This window comes from Nilaparvata lugens, chromosome 14 (genome assembly GCF_014356525.2).
Source record: "Nilaparvata lugens isolate BPH chromosome 14, ASM1435652v1, whole genome shotgun sequence".
NCBI lineage: Eukaryota > Metazoa > Arthropoda > Insecta > Hemiptera > Delphacidae > Nilaparvata > Nilaparvata lugens.
The window spans coordinates 20321268-20337333 of record NC_052517.1 but is presented as its reverse complement, the minus strand read 5'-3'; the positions used below and the strand labels follow the sequence as shown (position 1 = coordinate 20337333).

General features: G+C 33.3%; 1 protein-coding gene across 1 annotated transcript; it reads right to left on the bottom strand.

Annotated features, from left to right (window-relative positions):
• Window positions 1-2596: 2596 nt before the first annotated feature.
• LOC111050450 (enhancer of rudimentary homolog) lies at window positions 2597-14684 on the bottom strand (the record flags this gene model as incomplete). Its single annotated transcript, XM_022336774.2, is given in 5 exon segments — window positions 2597-2802; window positions 5550-5646; window positions 9298-9418; window positions 13569-13656; window positions 14319-14684. Coding segments are annotated over 5 exon segments (315 nt in total). The 3' UTR covers window positions 2597-2796.
• Window positions 14685-16066: the final 1382 nt, after the last annotated feature.

Here is a 16066-nt window from a genome sequence, read left to right as displayed (position 1 = left end):
CGTTGGAGCCATTTTCAAGAAAATAGCGAAAACCCCTTTTTTTGACAACATTTTCGCAATTTTATCCGCCATCTTGAATTGCATTAGATCGAAGTCATTCCGTTAATTGGGAGATGAGAAATCGTGTACACAGACGCACATACATTCATACACACACACACATACAGACCAACACCCAAAAACCACTTTTATGGACTCAGGGGAGCTTGAAACGTATAGAAAATTGGAAATTGGGGTACCTTAATTTTTTTCGGAAAGCAATACTTTCCTTACCTATGGTAATAGGGCAAGCAAAGTAAAAATGGTCACCCCGTTAATTTCAAAAGAAGATTCTGTGATGAGGAAAGCAATAATAATAATAATAATATCGAGTGACCTGGCTGGCTCAGGTCTGGAGTCAGAGTTTTCAGGTCGCAGCTGATCAATTTCAGGGCCTCTGACATGACCTAACGACTGCTTTTTAGGCAGCCGGGACCGACGGCTTAACGTGTCCATCCGAAACACGGGAGTGGCCCGAGATAAATATCTTGCCCGGGCCGGGATTTGAACCCGGGCCTCTGAATCATGAAACCAGCATCTGATCCACTCGACTACGGCCACTCCTAGGAAAGCAATAATGCCAAATGAAAAATTGACAGCAACATTGCGTTAATTGGAACGAGAAGAAATCGTTACTAAGAAATCGATTTTTAGAATAATTTTGCTATCCATGACACGTGCTAAACGTGTTGACCGAGGGTGGAAAATATGGCGGAGGGGGAAGAGCGGGTGTTTTGGCCTTTAGACGAAACCAGGTTTCCCCATTCACGTTCAGTTCCGTCTCAAGAGCAATTAAAATTAATCCGTCTTGAGGCCGGGCCTCACTGGATTCCAGTGCGGCCGAAATCCGGCCTTGAGACCACTTTTCGTCTTGAGGCGACACTATACACGTTCCGATCGGCCTTAAGACCCGGACTGTTCAGTCCGGGTTTTGAGGCCGATCGAAACGTGTATGGTAGGCCTAAATGGAAAATGAAACTGATTGAAAGGCCTAGCCAAATATAATGACTAATATCAGTTGATGAAGTATGTTATTATTAATACATAAAGGTGCGTACAGACTGTCGCTCTGCTCTGAAATATTTTATTGATGTAATATTAACTGTTCATTCTCGTTTTAAATAATCAATTATATTTTATTTAGCAAGAAATTATATTTTTCAATAATTTCATAATTAAGATGAAATATTTTGTTAGTTAATGATTAATTTTACATTGTTAAAAAACAATCTGGCAACAGAGCAAAGCAAGAAAGAGATAGCGCTACTCGTTTTGTTGAATGATAAACAAGGATAGCAATACCATTGCTAATCAAACACTGCCATTATAACGTGGACCTCACTATAGAACTTTAAAATAATCTACTAACTTAGATACACAGGAACAAATTATATGAATATTAAATTATATGGCAACAGAGCAAAGCGAGAAAGAGATAGCGCTATCCGCTTTATTGAATGATAGACAAGGATAGCAATACCATTGCTAATCAAACACTGCCATTATAACGTGGACCTCACGATAGCAAATTGCAATAGTTCACTATTTAAATTAGCTAGAACATTCATAATTATGAAATTAATGGAAAAAAATATAACTGGTCAAAGCATAATATTGATATTCAATCTTGTAGTGAAACAATAAATCTGCTAACCTTAAAGTGAGAGATCCAATCGAAAAATTTCCTCAATTTTGATCATTTTTGAGTTCACACGAAGCATTTTATTAATTTGAGGGCGTTGAATCCGAATCTGAAATCACAATTATTTCTCCATCTTCATTTTTCCGCAATTTTCGACCAAGACCGACGAGCTACTGAAGACCGTCTGCCCTCTAAAGACAGCGCTACACACTACAAGACCCAACCAAAATAGTGGTGGGGGAAGCAAAGACCGTCTGACGTCCAATCATAAACATGACAAACTGAAAACTTGACCTTCTGAAACGTTGAAGAATTTAAAATAGGCCTATAACCATCCTCGGTGAATTAAGAATCTATATGCAAAATGTCAAGTTAATGAGTTGAGTAGTTGAGATGTAATGATGCGTCATTCGTGAATTTCCTATCCCCTACAAATATAAGCCAGTTCTTTCCTTTATTATTATTATTATTATTAGTCGTAGAGCTCCCGAAGTGGAAGACGCTGAGTAAAATCATGATCATCGATTTTTATTAGACTTGACGGTTGTCTTGTTCGCCCACCAGCTTTTCATTCTCTGAGAAAATGCAGCTTTTCTTTCTCCACTCCATCTTGTGCCAACTCTTGGTGCTTTTATCTCTGGAATAATTTCCCATTTGTTCACTTTTGTTTTGAAATTATTTCTATTTTACTTTCCTTTATTATATTATAGATAATGTTTAGTGACAAAAGAAGATAGAGTTATCATCATGTTCGATAAATGAAACACAAAGACCCGGTTGCACAAAAGCCAGTTAAATTTTAACCGTGATTAACTCCTCGAGAACAAATCAGAGAAGGACGGCTCCTCTGATTAGTTCTTGTAAAATTAATCACGGTTAAAATTTAACCGGCTTTTGTGCAACCGGCACAAATAGTCGTTTTTACTTGTCATTTAATCTTATAAATAATACAACTGTCCTTGTTCAACAGTTCACCTCATAATTAAAAAATAATAAAACATAAGAATTATTATCCATTGTTGTCATAATATAATATTATACATAATACAGCAGCTTCGATATTTACCACACAAATAATAGTAGTTTCAAAAAAAAGTAGTACTGCAGTCAGCCCATTATTTCTGAAACAAAACAAAAATGATTTCATTCATTTTTAGAAACACAAAAGAAACATAGAATTAATCAAAGTATTTCAATATCGCTAACTTCATTGTTTGTGAACTCTCCCAGTGAAAACGTCCATGGTAGAGTACTAGTTTTTAGTAGAGTAGAGTGGGATAGTACTCTACCACTTGCCTTCCCCCACCACCGCTTCTCACTCTACTCTACCACTACTATGCTAATGAAAACAGTGTCGAGCTAGTAGAGTAGAATAGAACGGCGATAATGAATGTTCCGTATTGACATTTTAAGGTTAGTTGTGTTCACTAGACAACATATTTTACCTACTATTCTCAATTGTAGTGAAAGTAGAGTAGAGTTGTAAGTAGAGTAGAGTTAGCTCGGTAGAGATAGGGCCGTTTGCACATTCAAAGCTCAAACTGAATTTAATCAACTGTTGGCTTAAACTCAAAATGAGCCACATCATAACAAACGAGACTTGATATGGATTTAATCACTACCTCCGTATTCAAAGCCATAGTGCATTCGTGTGACGTCAGCACAGGTAGGGCTCCTACACCAATAAAAATTCGTTGATTTCAGCTGATCTATATCAGCTGGTGGTTTTATTGGTGTAGGATGCATGTAAATTTTAAATCAATAAAATAGCTCAACTTGGCAGACGACCAACAGGTCATGTCTTAAGATATATATTTGTGTAATCATCAAATTATTATTGATTGAGTGTCATGTTATGTTTTTTCTTGTATCAATAAATATATTTTCTATTCTATTCTATTCTATTGGTGTAGGAGCCCTACCGGTGCTGACGACACCAGAATGCACTACGGCTTTGTTTACGGAGGTAGTGGCTCGGTAGAGTTTGGGCCGTTTGCACAGTCAAAGATTAAACTGAATTAAATCAGCTGGTGGCTTAAACTCAAAATGAGCCACATCATAACGAACGAGACTTGATAAGGTGCGTACAGATATACGCACCGCGAACATGAGCAATTCTCTTTTAATCAGCTGATTATATCTGTATTTTTACAGAACCGGTAAGATACAGATATAAAACGCTTGACATCAGCTGATTAAGGGCAGTTTGCACAGTGTAAGTTTAAGCTAAAGCTTAAACCAAATCTGGATTTTTTTGGGTTTAAACTAAAACTCCGTTTGCACAGTATCAGTTTAAACTCTGTATTGAGTTTAAACTTTGGGAAAGTTTAAACCTCCAAAGCAGGAGGTTTAAACCAAATAATTTGGATCAACTTGACATCTGTAAAGATTTCATGGGGAAACAGCTGATAGTAAATTATTTTTCGACGGTTGTTTTTAATGCTTCTGTAGACGATAATAATTATTTAGGTTATAGTAAATCATTATTGATAGGAATTGATAGAAGTTTTTAATGCGATTGATAGAGATGACTGCAATGAAATTTTGGAACTGAGAAAAATTGGGCAAAAACAAATCATTTAAATTTCTGGGATAAATTCATTCAAGTGTCAATTTAGTATTTGATTAAATAAACCACTTGATAGAAAATAAGACAATTTTTATCAGTGGTCTTTGATCAGAAAACATGTTTTTATCAACACATAACTGAGATATTTTGCTTTCGATAGATTTCTAATAAACGAGGAAGATCATAGTAGATTTAAGCGTAACAAAATAACTTTTTTATCTTACATTCTAAAATATATTTTTTGGTGCCAACTAAATATAAGTTTGTATCTAATAGTAATATAGCATTTTTTGAATTTCTTGATTGCTTTTCACTTTTATTACCATACAGCTTACAGCTCTGTGGATTTTTAACAAGGAAATAGTAGCTACATAACCTCAATTTACTGATGGTTTGTAAACAAATAACAAAATTCCTGTAAAAATCAACCTTATGATATTATAAATGATGACATTCTATTACCAACTTAACGCTAAACTAGTTTAACTTAAACTGGATTAGTAAATGCACTGAGAAAACCGATTCAAGTCTAAACTTTCAGATTAACTTAATCGAGTATAGCAATCCATACTGTGCAAACGGCCCTAAAAGTGAATTGCTCATGTTCGCGATGCGTATATCTGTACGCACCTATATGGATTTAATCCAGTTTAAAATTAAATTTAGTTTAAACTGTTACTGTGCAAACGGCACTTAGTACGCCAGTTACTCGACCACTAACTCTACTAGTGAAAACCAGGCTTAGATGATACAGTATCACCACAATATGATACAGTATCACCTCAAAAAAACCATGGATGTGGTATCTTTTCTTTATGATAATACTGTTGACCAATGTTTGTAGTCTTTAAAAAATCTTGCTCATTTTATAGATTTTTCACAATATGATACAGTATCACTACAAAATGATACAGTATCACCTCAAAAACAGTATCAAAACCATGGACATGGTATCTTTTCTTTATGATATTGTTGAGCAATGTTTGTAGTCTTTAAAAAAATCTTGCTTAATATTTTATAGATTTTTATATTTTATTTCAAACTAGCAGGTAACCCGTGCTCCGCAAGGGTCTATTTCGAAACTTGACGAACTGAAAACTTGACGTAATAAAATCTTGAAGAATTGAAAATCGGCCTATAACCATCCTCGGTTAATTAAGAATCAATATTCAACATTTCAAGTTAATGAGTGGAGTAGTTGAGACGTGATGATGCGTCATTCGTGAATTTCCTATCCCCTACGTGTATAAGCCAGTTCTTTACTTTATTATAGTATAGATAAATTTAGGAAGGACTTACAGAGGCAACTGAAGCCGCCCTCCTCAAAAGAATGTAGATTTTCTCTTTGATCCATTCCTTGTTGTATGGGGCGTAAGTGTTGGTGCTCTTCTGGTATCTGAAAATAAACGAGACATTTTTAACAAAAATCATCAATTTCATAATAGTATATTTCGCACCTAGAGCAGAAAATGAGATTTTTCCGGCTCGAAATCGGTTTTCAAGTCCGAGGCTGTAGGCCGAGGACTAGAAAAGATTAAGAGCCGGAAAAAAATTTTTACCCGTTGGTGCTCTTCTGATATCTGAAAATAAACGAGAAATTTATTGAATGAAAAAGACTAAGAAATTGTCAAAAAACCACTGATTTATTGATAATTAGAAAGACCGGTTTCGGTTATTACAACATTGTCATCAACAGAGTTTATCAGAGATTGACAATGGTGTAATAACCGAAACCGGTCTTTCTAATTATCAATAAATCAGTGGTTTTTTGACAATTTCTTAGTCTTTTTCATTCAATATGAATAATTACCACAATATCAACTTCTCAACTACACAAAAAGAGAAATTTATTTAAAAAATAAACCATTTCATAAATAATTAAACGAGCTCTCAAGGTCCAATTCCTAAGGGTGGCCACCAAGGGTCGGTTTCCGAGCTCGGGATTCAGCTAAGTCTTAGACTTCAAACAGCTGGAGTCAGAAAACTGGCTTTCCGAAACGGGGCGTAGTCATAGTCCACGTTTAAACTAGTAGTTCTGTGAACAGTAGACCTCACACAGTATTCTCATCTTCAATTCAATTCAATTCTTTTTATTTGCCATCAATACAATTTACAAAAAATTATTCAAGAAATTCATAGAAATAAAAATAAAACATAGCTTACAATCAAAACAAAAATTATAAATTAAATATATTTAAATCAAAATCTATTCATTAAGGCAACAACCAGCAAGGAAAATCCTGTCCGCTGGGCGTGAGCATCAGTTCAATATTATTATATCAAATATTATTTTATTATTATAAATAAAAATAAATATGGCAAAATTTTAGAATCACGTAAGTAAACAAAAAATAAGGTTGAAAAAAAATGTATATTATAAAATATTATCGAGAGTAAAGAAAAATGTCTCAATTATCCATTTATTTATCTGTGCCCCATGTCTATCCTCAGTTAAAAATTGCATACCATTTGGGATTAAATTAATTAATTTTGTGCTTAAATAATTTAATTGTCGACGTAATATTGTTAGGTTAGTGTGATCTACTCTCATATTTAATATAATTACTTAACAAAACATTTAATCTCAATTATGAAAATGGATTACTTAATCATTGAAAAATATACTTTCTTGACGAATAAAATATAATTGATAATTTCAAACAAGAATAAACAGTTCATATTACATCAGATATTCCAGTATCAGCTATCCATTATAGAGGGCAGAGAATCGGCAACGCTGGTATTCTATCTTCTCCATTGTCATTATAACGTGGACCTCACCATAGAATATTTTTCAGTTTCAAACAACATTTTCTACTTGACTCTACACTGAACTGTTTTTGTGATACTGAATGAACGAAGTTCTTCAATTTAAATAATGTGTCATGTTTTTAGTCTAAAACGATATAAATCTAAATAAAGTCAACATTGACAATACCTTATTCACTTCTATACAAGTAAGCTAACACTTTTTATGATATAAACTGTATAAATTTAATGCCTTTACACAATAAAACATGACAATTGTTAAGAACATGTTAAAAACATGTCCTTTTTAAGAATAATATCAATATTATAAGCACTTTATACTAGTTATTTATAAGAATAAATTCTTATTTACTGTACCATAACTGAAGCAATATTGTATCTTATATTTTTTACTGATCTTTTATTAATAAACTAGGGCCATATGCTAAAACTACGTTCAACGCTAAACCACGTTTACTTGTAGATATGGTTGATTTATCATAATCTGTTTCATACAGGGTTTAACGAACAGTTAACATTTCTCCTTTTAAGACTAGTATCTGCATACGGGCCTTAGATAATCACTACAATATTCTATGAATGTTAGTTGGAAGAAGTTATATTTTGTACCCTGAAACTTTTTGATATTCATTCTGTTTTGTTTTTGTATTTTCAAAAATTTAAGAAACAAGCAGAAGTCTTGAAAATTGAAGCTAAGGTTGAATACCAATTTATTCTTAATTTACAGCAAGTAATGTTTAAAACTGATGTTTAACCTGAAATTCAACACAAATTTATGGTTATAGTAAAATTTAAATTAATATTCTCACGCTTCTCAGCCTCCTTAATTAAATCTAAGTCTTGAAGTGATACAAATATGAATAAAGTAAACATTGGCAATACCTTATTCACTTCTATACAAGTAAGCTAATACTATTTATAATGTAAACTCTATAAATTTAATGCCTTTACACAATAAAACCTGACAATCTAAAGCAATTAAAAAGTGATATCAATGTACTTATCCACAAGTACCTGATTGAAACTATAGACCTTATGGAAATACAGCAATAGACTGGCTTCTCCACACATCTGTGTAATCACTTGTCAGCTGATTCATGATGAATAATTCTTGTCTGATTTTTACTCTAATATATTGGCGTATGGAGGAGGCTCCTTTTTCCTTTTATATTATCCTTGAAATGCAAAATTTCCAAAAACCTTGTATATACGTCGACGCGCAATTAAAAACGGAACATACCTGTCAAATTTAATGAAAATCTATTACCGCGCAACATATAAACATTTAAACATTAAGAGAAATGCCAAACCGTCGACTTAAATCTGAGACCTCACTTCGCTCGGTCAATTAAATTTCGAAAAACTAGAAAATTGAACACAAAATAAAATAAAGAGAAAATAGTGTAAAGTTTCAGTTACTTTGAATGATTTAGGAATGTTTCATTTCGTCAAGGAAAAGCGTTTTCCAATTATAGAAATGAGATAATAAATATTATAATAAACAATGTTTCACTTCGTCAAGGAAAAACGTAGAGAAACAATAGAGTAAGTAGATATCCCATGGTATAATGCGTTTATATCGCAACGTTTACTGTTATCTCAAGCCTATTACTGACGATTTTTACTGTTTTGTTGGGGTGAGAGTGTATGAACGGCACAATATGAGAGACTACATAAAGCTTCACAGGAGAGAACTACGTGGACTATTGGCTTGAGATAACAGTAAAAGTTACGACATAAACTCCCTATACCATGGGTTATCTACTTACGCTATTGTTTTCTCTATGGAAAAACGTTTCCAATTATAGAAATGAGAAAACAAATATTACCATAGAAACTGCGACTATGCCCCGAAATGGAAAGCCAATTTTCTGACTCCAGCTGTTTGAAGTCTAAAACTTAGCTGAATCCCGAGCTCGGAAATCAGCCCTTTTGTATATAGTTTCTTAGACTCAAATCACACTTAGGCGACTCAGGTGGAGAAGAGACTGGACTCTAGTGGAGAGCATGTGTTTCCAAAGGAGACTAGAGTCGACTGGTCTGAGTGTCAAAGGAATGCATCTATATAAATTGGCGGAGCTTTGGACATATTAATGTCCATTCTTCGGAACCAATATTCAAAATAACCTTCCCACTAACTCTCTACCAAATGAGTTGGGTAGGATGGTAGATCTTTTCAACATCATTTCAAGGCTTAGGATATGTTTCATGTGTTTATATTTGGTGATAAATTGTCACTTAATTCTTTCAATAGCTAAATTTATCAGATATAACTTACACGAGACATGAGAGGTCAGCGAGTTCGTCCAGGAAGTCGAACAGTTGTCCGATGTCGTAGGTGATGGCCGGTGTGTTGGGGTTCTGCCTTTTCAGATGCTCCTCGTAAATCTTGCAAACACCTGCTCAAACAAAAATAAATAAATTACACTAAAAGAAACACAAAAACAAATTACAAAACTTTCAATCTTTAGGCATGTTCAGACCAAGCTATTTTAGGGTAGCCTTACATCAGTTAGTCAAGACAAGACTATAGTGAGGTCCACGTTATAATGGCAGTGAAGAAAGATAGGAGAAAAACGTTGCCAAGTCTCTCCATTTTGCCTTCGAGTGGAAACAGCTGTTACTCAATTCATCCCATTAAATTTGATCTAATAATAATTATAATTTCCTTAATAAAATAATCAATTTGATGTCAAATTAATCAAAAATATATATTTTTCATAATTTGATTCAAAAATTTGCTTCCATAACTGAGATCAGATTTTTATTTTTATACAAACCTGAAATGGCAGCTAATTTAAAAAGCTGTGATACACCAATCTGAATTTCAAAACAACAGAAATTAAGTTATTTGGTAGGCATTCTATTACAATTTCTTTCAAAAATAATAGAAGAATAGTAATCAAATGAGTAATTTAAATGGGAATAATTCTGAAATAACCTTTCAATATTATTTATACCGGTACGAGTAGGTCTAACCTAAACGTTTAGGCTAACTGAAGTATGTATAAAGTCTATGATGGTTAGTTATCAACTTTTAAAATGTCATTTCAGGTATAAGTGTTTCTCATACGGTAATGTCTAAAAATTATTTCATTGTTTCAAAAATACATTTTAAATCAATTATATGACTTGTGTACCAAAGTATTTTGATAGAATGAAGAAAAAAAAGGCGGCTGAGAATTGTTAGTCTATTTTTGTACAGTCACTGTCAAAAGTAAAAATAAAATATTCTGGCAAACTGACAACATTGCAAAGCTAGAGAGAGATAGCGCTATCTGTTTTGTTGTATGATAGAAAATGACAGCAACAGTATTGTCAATTGTACACTGCCATTATAACGTGGACCTCACTATAGTCTCACAATACTTCACATAGTTGCTTATGACGCAACTCACACTGATTAGTCATTGCAATTAGACATGTCTTCATAAGCAACTATGTGAAGTATTGTGACTAAACGTGTCTTGTCTTGACTAACTGGTGTGTGCCTAGCCTTAAGCCAGCTCCAAACATGCGGTATTCGGCGAATACCGAGCTACTCGCCGAATCACGAGTAGTGTGGATGAATGTTTGGTGTTCGGCAAGCAGCAAACATTTATGTTCGTTGTTTCAGCCTACTCCAAACATGCGGCATTCGGCGAACACCGAGCTACTCGCCGAAATGCGAGTAGTGTAGATGGTTATTTGGTGTTCGGCAAACAGCAAACATTCATGTTCGTTGTTTCAGCCGGCTCCAAACATGCGGCATTCGGCGAACACCGAGCATACTCGCCGAATCACGAGTAGTGTGGATGAATGTTTGGTGTTCGGCAAGCAGCGAACATTCGTGCTCGTTGTTTCAGCCGGCTCCAGACATGCGGCTTTCGGCGAACACCGAGCATACTCGCCGAAATGCGAGTAGTGTAGATGGATATTTGGTGTTCGGCAAGCAGCGAACAGTCGTGCTCGTTGTTTTCCCAGTCATTGTAGGTCTTTTGAACACAAAATTGGACGAATATTCGGCAAAAGGGGAACTTTACCTCATCTACACATTCGGCTTGGTGCTTGTATCATTTTGTTGTTTGTTTTTAGATTTGGATCTACATTGAGGTTAAGTTAATTAGTAGAAAAGATTTTTATTTTATTAGAGTCTGTACATGATCATTAATTTATTAATATCAATCACTTCTAAAATTATGAAGAAGCTCATTTAATAAATTCAAATCTTGTTCAAAACTAATGGCAAATAACCAGTCCCGTCCAGGTAGCTGAATTACAGTGTGAATTCAATTCAATTCTTTTTATTTGCCATCAATACAATTTACAATAAATTATTCAAGAAATTCATAGAAATAAAAATAAAACATAGCTTACAATCAAAACAAAATTATAAATTAATATATTTAATCAAAATCTATTCATTAAGGCAACAACCCAGCAAGGAAAATCCTGTCCGCTGGGCATGAGCATCAGTTCAATATTATTATATCAAATATTATTTTATTATTATAAATAAAAATAAATATGGCAAAATTTTAGAATCACGTAAGTAAACAAAAAAAAGTAAGGTTGAAAAAAATGTATATTATAAAATATAATCGAGAGTAAAGAAAATGTCTCAATTATCCATTTATTTATCTGTGCCCCATGTCTATCCTCAGTTAAAAATTGCATACCATTTGGGATTAAATTAATTAATTTTGTGCTTAAATAATTTAATTGTCGACGTAATATTGTTAGGTTAGTGTGATTTATGTTGAATAAATTATGAAAATTTAACCTGAAATTATATGTGGCTAGATTATTCCTTATTGTAAATTTATCTTTATTTTTTCTTATGTAGTAGAGAATTTTTTTAATATATAGTTGGCGTATGGTCATTACCTTGAATTCATCAAATGTGTCCCTGCTTGGATGAATTCTTGGTCTATTCAGAATAGTCTTTATTATCATTTTTTGAATGACAAAAATCCTATTTATTATGTGATCATAAGTTCCCCCCCATACTCCTAACGCATATTGCAGAATTGACTGAACGTATCCATGATAAATTAGTATTAGCTCCTGTATATTTAATAATTTACGGATTTTGTAAAATATATAAGATATAAATTTTAGCCTTTTACAAATGAATTCTATATGCATGTCCCACTTGAGATGACAGTCTACCATAATCCCCAAATACTTGACCACTTTTTCCTGTTTTAGTTTCGGGCAAGCTATTCTTTCAATGTTTTATGAATTTCTACTAATATTTAGATGTCTGCTCGTTAGTCTGCGGCACATAGCTAGAGGAATGGTTCGCAGAACTCTGCAGAGCAAAAGAGCAAAATCTGAACGTCCGCAGAGTTTGTGTTTACTAATACACCAAAAACATCGACGAGCCGGCAGAGCTATTTTCGCTCTGTTCTCAGTTGCACTCCAATTCCAAAATTTTTAATTATTCCATTTATCTATATTTTTTTGAGTAAACGCGAGCCAAATTATTAATCTCAAGGCGCTGAATCCGAATCTGAAATTGAATTCTTCTATCTCCATATTTATGTGATTAATGTTTTTGATGAGAGTTCTTTATCGAGAGCGTCCGCTCGGAAGCCTGGAGAAAATCGCTCCCAAAGCAATTTGAAAAATCTGGTATGGCGCACTCACACAACTTTCCTTGCCGTTATGAAAATTGATCACCTGACGCTAGTGTTCCCGCGCATATCGAATCTACTATTCTAAGATCTGAGACAGCTGGTGACAGGACAATAACGCTGCAGACACACGAGATCTGCTATCTCTTCATAGTGAATGATTTAATAGAATCAACAGTTGCCAACAGTTTGCAATTGAATAGGCCTAATTACATTTTCTCAAATTTCAAGCTTATTTTCAATTTTAGGTGAAAATTGTTACTGGACATTAATTGAAGAGATGTCCATGCTCAATCGTTTCCACTAGTAATTTTTTGTTTAAATTATATCTGAGACCTGATAATTGGAAATCTAAAATCAAACTTTGCATAGATGGGGCGGAGCTCCTGAAATTTTTACAGATATGGGACTTGTGGCAGTTGATATAGCTTATCAATGACTATTTTAGGTATAAATTTGATCAAAATCGTTAGAGCCATTTTCGAGAAAATCGCGAAAAAACCTGTTTTTGACAACATTTTCGCCATTATAGCCGCCATCTTGAATCGCATTTGATCGAAATTGTACGTGTCGGATCCTTATAGTGTAAGGACCTTAAGTTCCAAATTTCAAGTCATTCCTTTAATTGGGAGATGAGATATCGTGTACACAGACGCACATACACTCATATATATACACACACACACACACACATACAGACCAATACCCAAAAACCAATTTTTTGGACTCAGGGGACCTTAAATCGTATAGAAATTTAGAAATTGGGGTACCTTAATTTTTTTCGGAAAGCAATACTTTCCTTACCTATGGCAATAGGGCAAGCAAAGTAGAACATCTGCATGAATTGATAGATCTATATTTAAATCCATCTCAGAGCTGCAGATTTTGGTAATAATTGATATTTTAAATAATTGTATTTAAATTTACTAACCTTCCATACATTCGTTAACAGACTCATAGTCAGTGTAGGTTCGACTCTCGGGTTTTGTGGCGGGTTGTATGAGCAGAATTGTGTGAGACTGAAACACAAAATAAAATAAATAGATGAATATAAATAATGGTATCAATACAGGAAAGAATTCACTTATACATGTACATGATGGGAAATATACGATTGACGCAGTATTACTTATGTAGGCTACTATTAAACTGACTGTAGTAAATCTTTTATATTTATTGTATGCTACTGGAAATTGGGCCTTTTTTGGCACAAGAATAATAACCATATGTAACCTCAAAAGACGACCCTTAATAATAAATAGATTATGTTGTATAAATCCTAATATTAGAATTAGAACCGTTTAGGTCTTGGGCCAATTCTACTTGGACTTAAATATACGTTCTTTTCAAAAGTTGAGTAATTCTAAATGATTAAATAGATGAGTAGCCAAAGATAAGTAAACCTTTAGTATATGCTTTGAATTTACCGGAATCGAAGAATATTGATTTGTAAGTTATTGAGAATATCATTAGTAGCCACAATATCTAACCTCAACAAATTATCAAGCGACTTGTTTCCAAAATATAGATTCAAAAAATTGTTCCTACAGTATTAATTAAGATCAAATAATTTAGCAAAATATCAAAATAGTTTTGAGCATGATATTATCAGTATAAGAATGGTATTGAATTTTAGAATTTCTTTTAAAACAAAATAAAACTACAGTCCAAACAAACTCACCATAGTTTAGGCTGATTTCACTCCTACACACAACCAACTCTAATTGATTTTAATCAAAATTCCTAATTAGTGGTAATCACTCTACGGAAATCTCTTTTAATAATTATTATATCCCTTATTTTCGAATTATTTTGCAGGTTTAAACAAAATTTTTAGCATCAAGCACGAACGAGCAGAGCATCAACAAATTCAATTCCAAGATGGCTGACAATAGTCTAGCTTGCAGGCTGGTTAACTTTTGAAAAATTGAAGACTGTGATTCATTTTTAAATATTATGTTATTCCAATTATTTCTATCCTAATAAAATGATGTTAATGATTTGAAATAGGATGAGGTTTTTCATCATAGAATTCGATTGATTATAACTGAGAAATTTTTTTTTTTGAGTATCACGATTGGCCATTCTTTGGGTGTCTGAAATACCGCTAAATTCAAACTTGACTTTTGTACCTGTTGAACAAAAAGTAGTGTGGAAAAGCCCGCCTATTGTAATGACAGTATTTTGATTAGCATTGGTGTTGCTATTCTTGACTATCATTCGAAAAAAGCAGATAGCTATGCTTTTCTAGCTCTGCAACGTTGCCAGATTGTTCCCAGAAATGTATAAACTATTATGAGGCGTTTCGCTACAATACAGAGTGAGTTACTCATTAAGGCTGTGCAAAGGCTAAAAATAAACTTTCTACTCGTGATATTTTTCCAAGTTTTTCGATTTGTATCATCAAGCCATCAAAATGTTTTCTCAGGAAAACATTTTTTTCCGATCATTACTTTTTGAGATATGAGCGCCTGAAGTTTGAATTTTTGGGACAGAACATTTCAAATTCTGTGAGATATAAATCCATGAGATTCAGAGGATAAATTCTTCGTGGTATTGTTGATCTGGTAAAACAAAAATTTTCTGAAAATATCAATTTTTGAAAAAGCTATTCAATTTACCAAAAATAACTCAACTAAAAGTGTTTTTTTAGTAAATTAAATAACTATCTTAAAAATTGATATTTTCAGAAAAATTTTGTTTTACTAGAAAGATCAACAATAGAAGAATCAATACTCTAAATCTCATGGATTTATCTCTTACCGAATTTGAAATGTTCTGTCCCAAAAATTTAATCTTTAAGCGCTCATATCTCAAATAGTAATGATCAGAAGAAACATTTTTTCCTGTGAAGACTTATTAAATTTGATAGCTTGATGATATACAAATCGAAAAACTTTGAAAAATATCACGAGTAGAAAGTTTATTTTTTGACCGAGCGAAGTGAGGTCTAAGATTCAAGTCGACGGTTTGGCATTTCTGTTAATGTTTAAATGTTTATATGTTTTTATGTTGCGCATTTACGGCGAAACGGGGTAATAGATTTTCATGAAATTTGACAGGTATGTTCCTTTTTTAATTGCGCGTCGACGTATATACAAGGTTTTTGAAAAATTTAAATTTCAAGGATAATATAAAAGGAAAAAGGAGCCTCCTTCATACGCCAATATTAGAGTAAAAATCAGACTATAGAATTATTCATCATAAATCAGCTGACAAGTGATTACACAGATGTGTGGAGAAGCCAGTCTATTGCTATATTTTCCATAAGGTCTATAGTTTCAATCAGGTACTTGTGGATGAGAATACTGCGTGAGGTCTACTGTTCACAGAACTACTAGTAGCCTTTGCACAGCATTAAAAAATAAAATCCTCCCTCCACTTACAGTTCAGAGAAATCACTCATCTTCAAATGCTTTTAACTCAAGA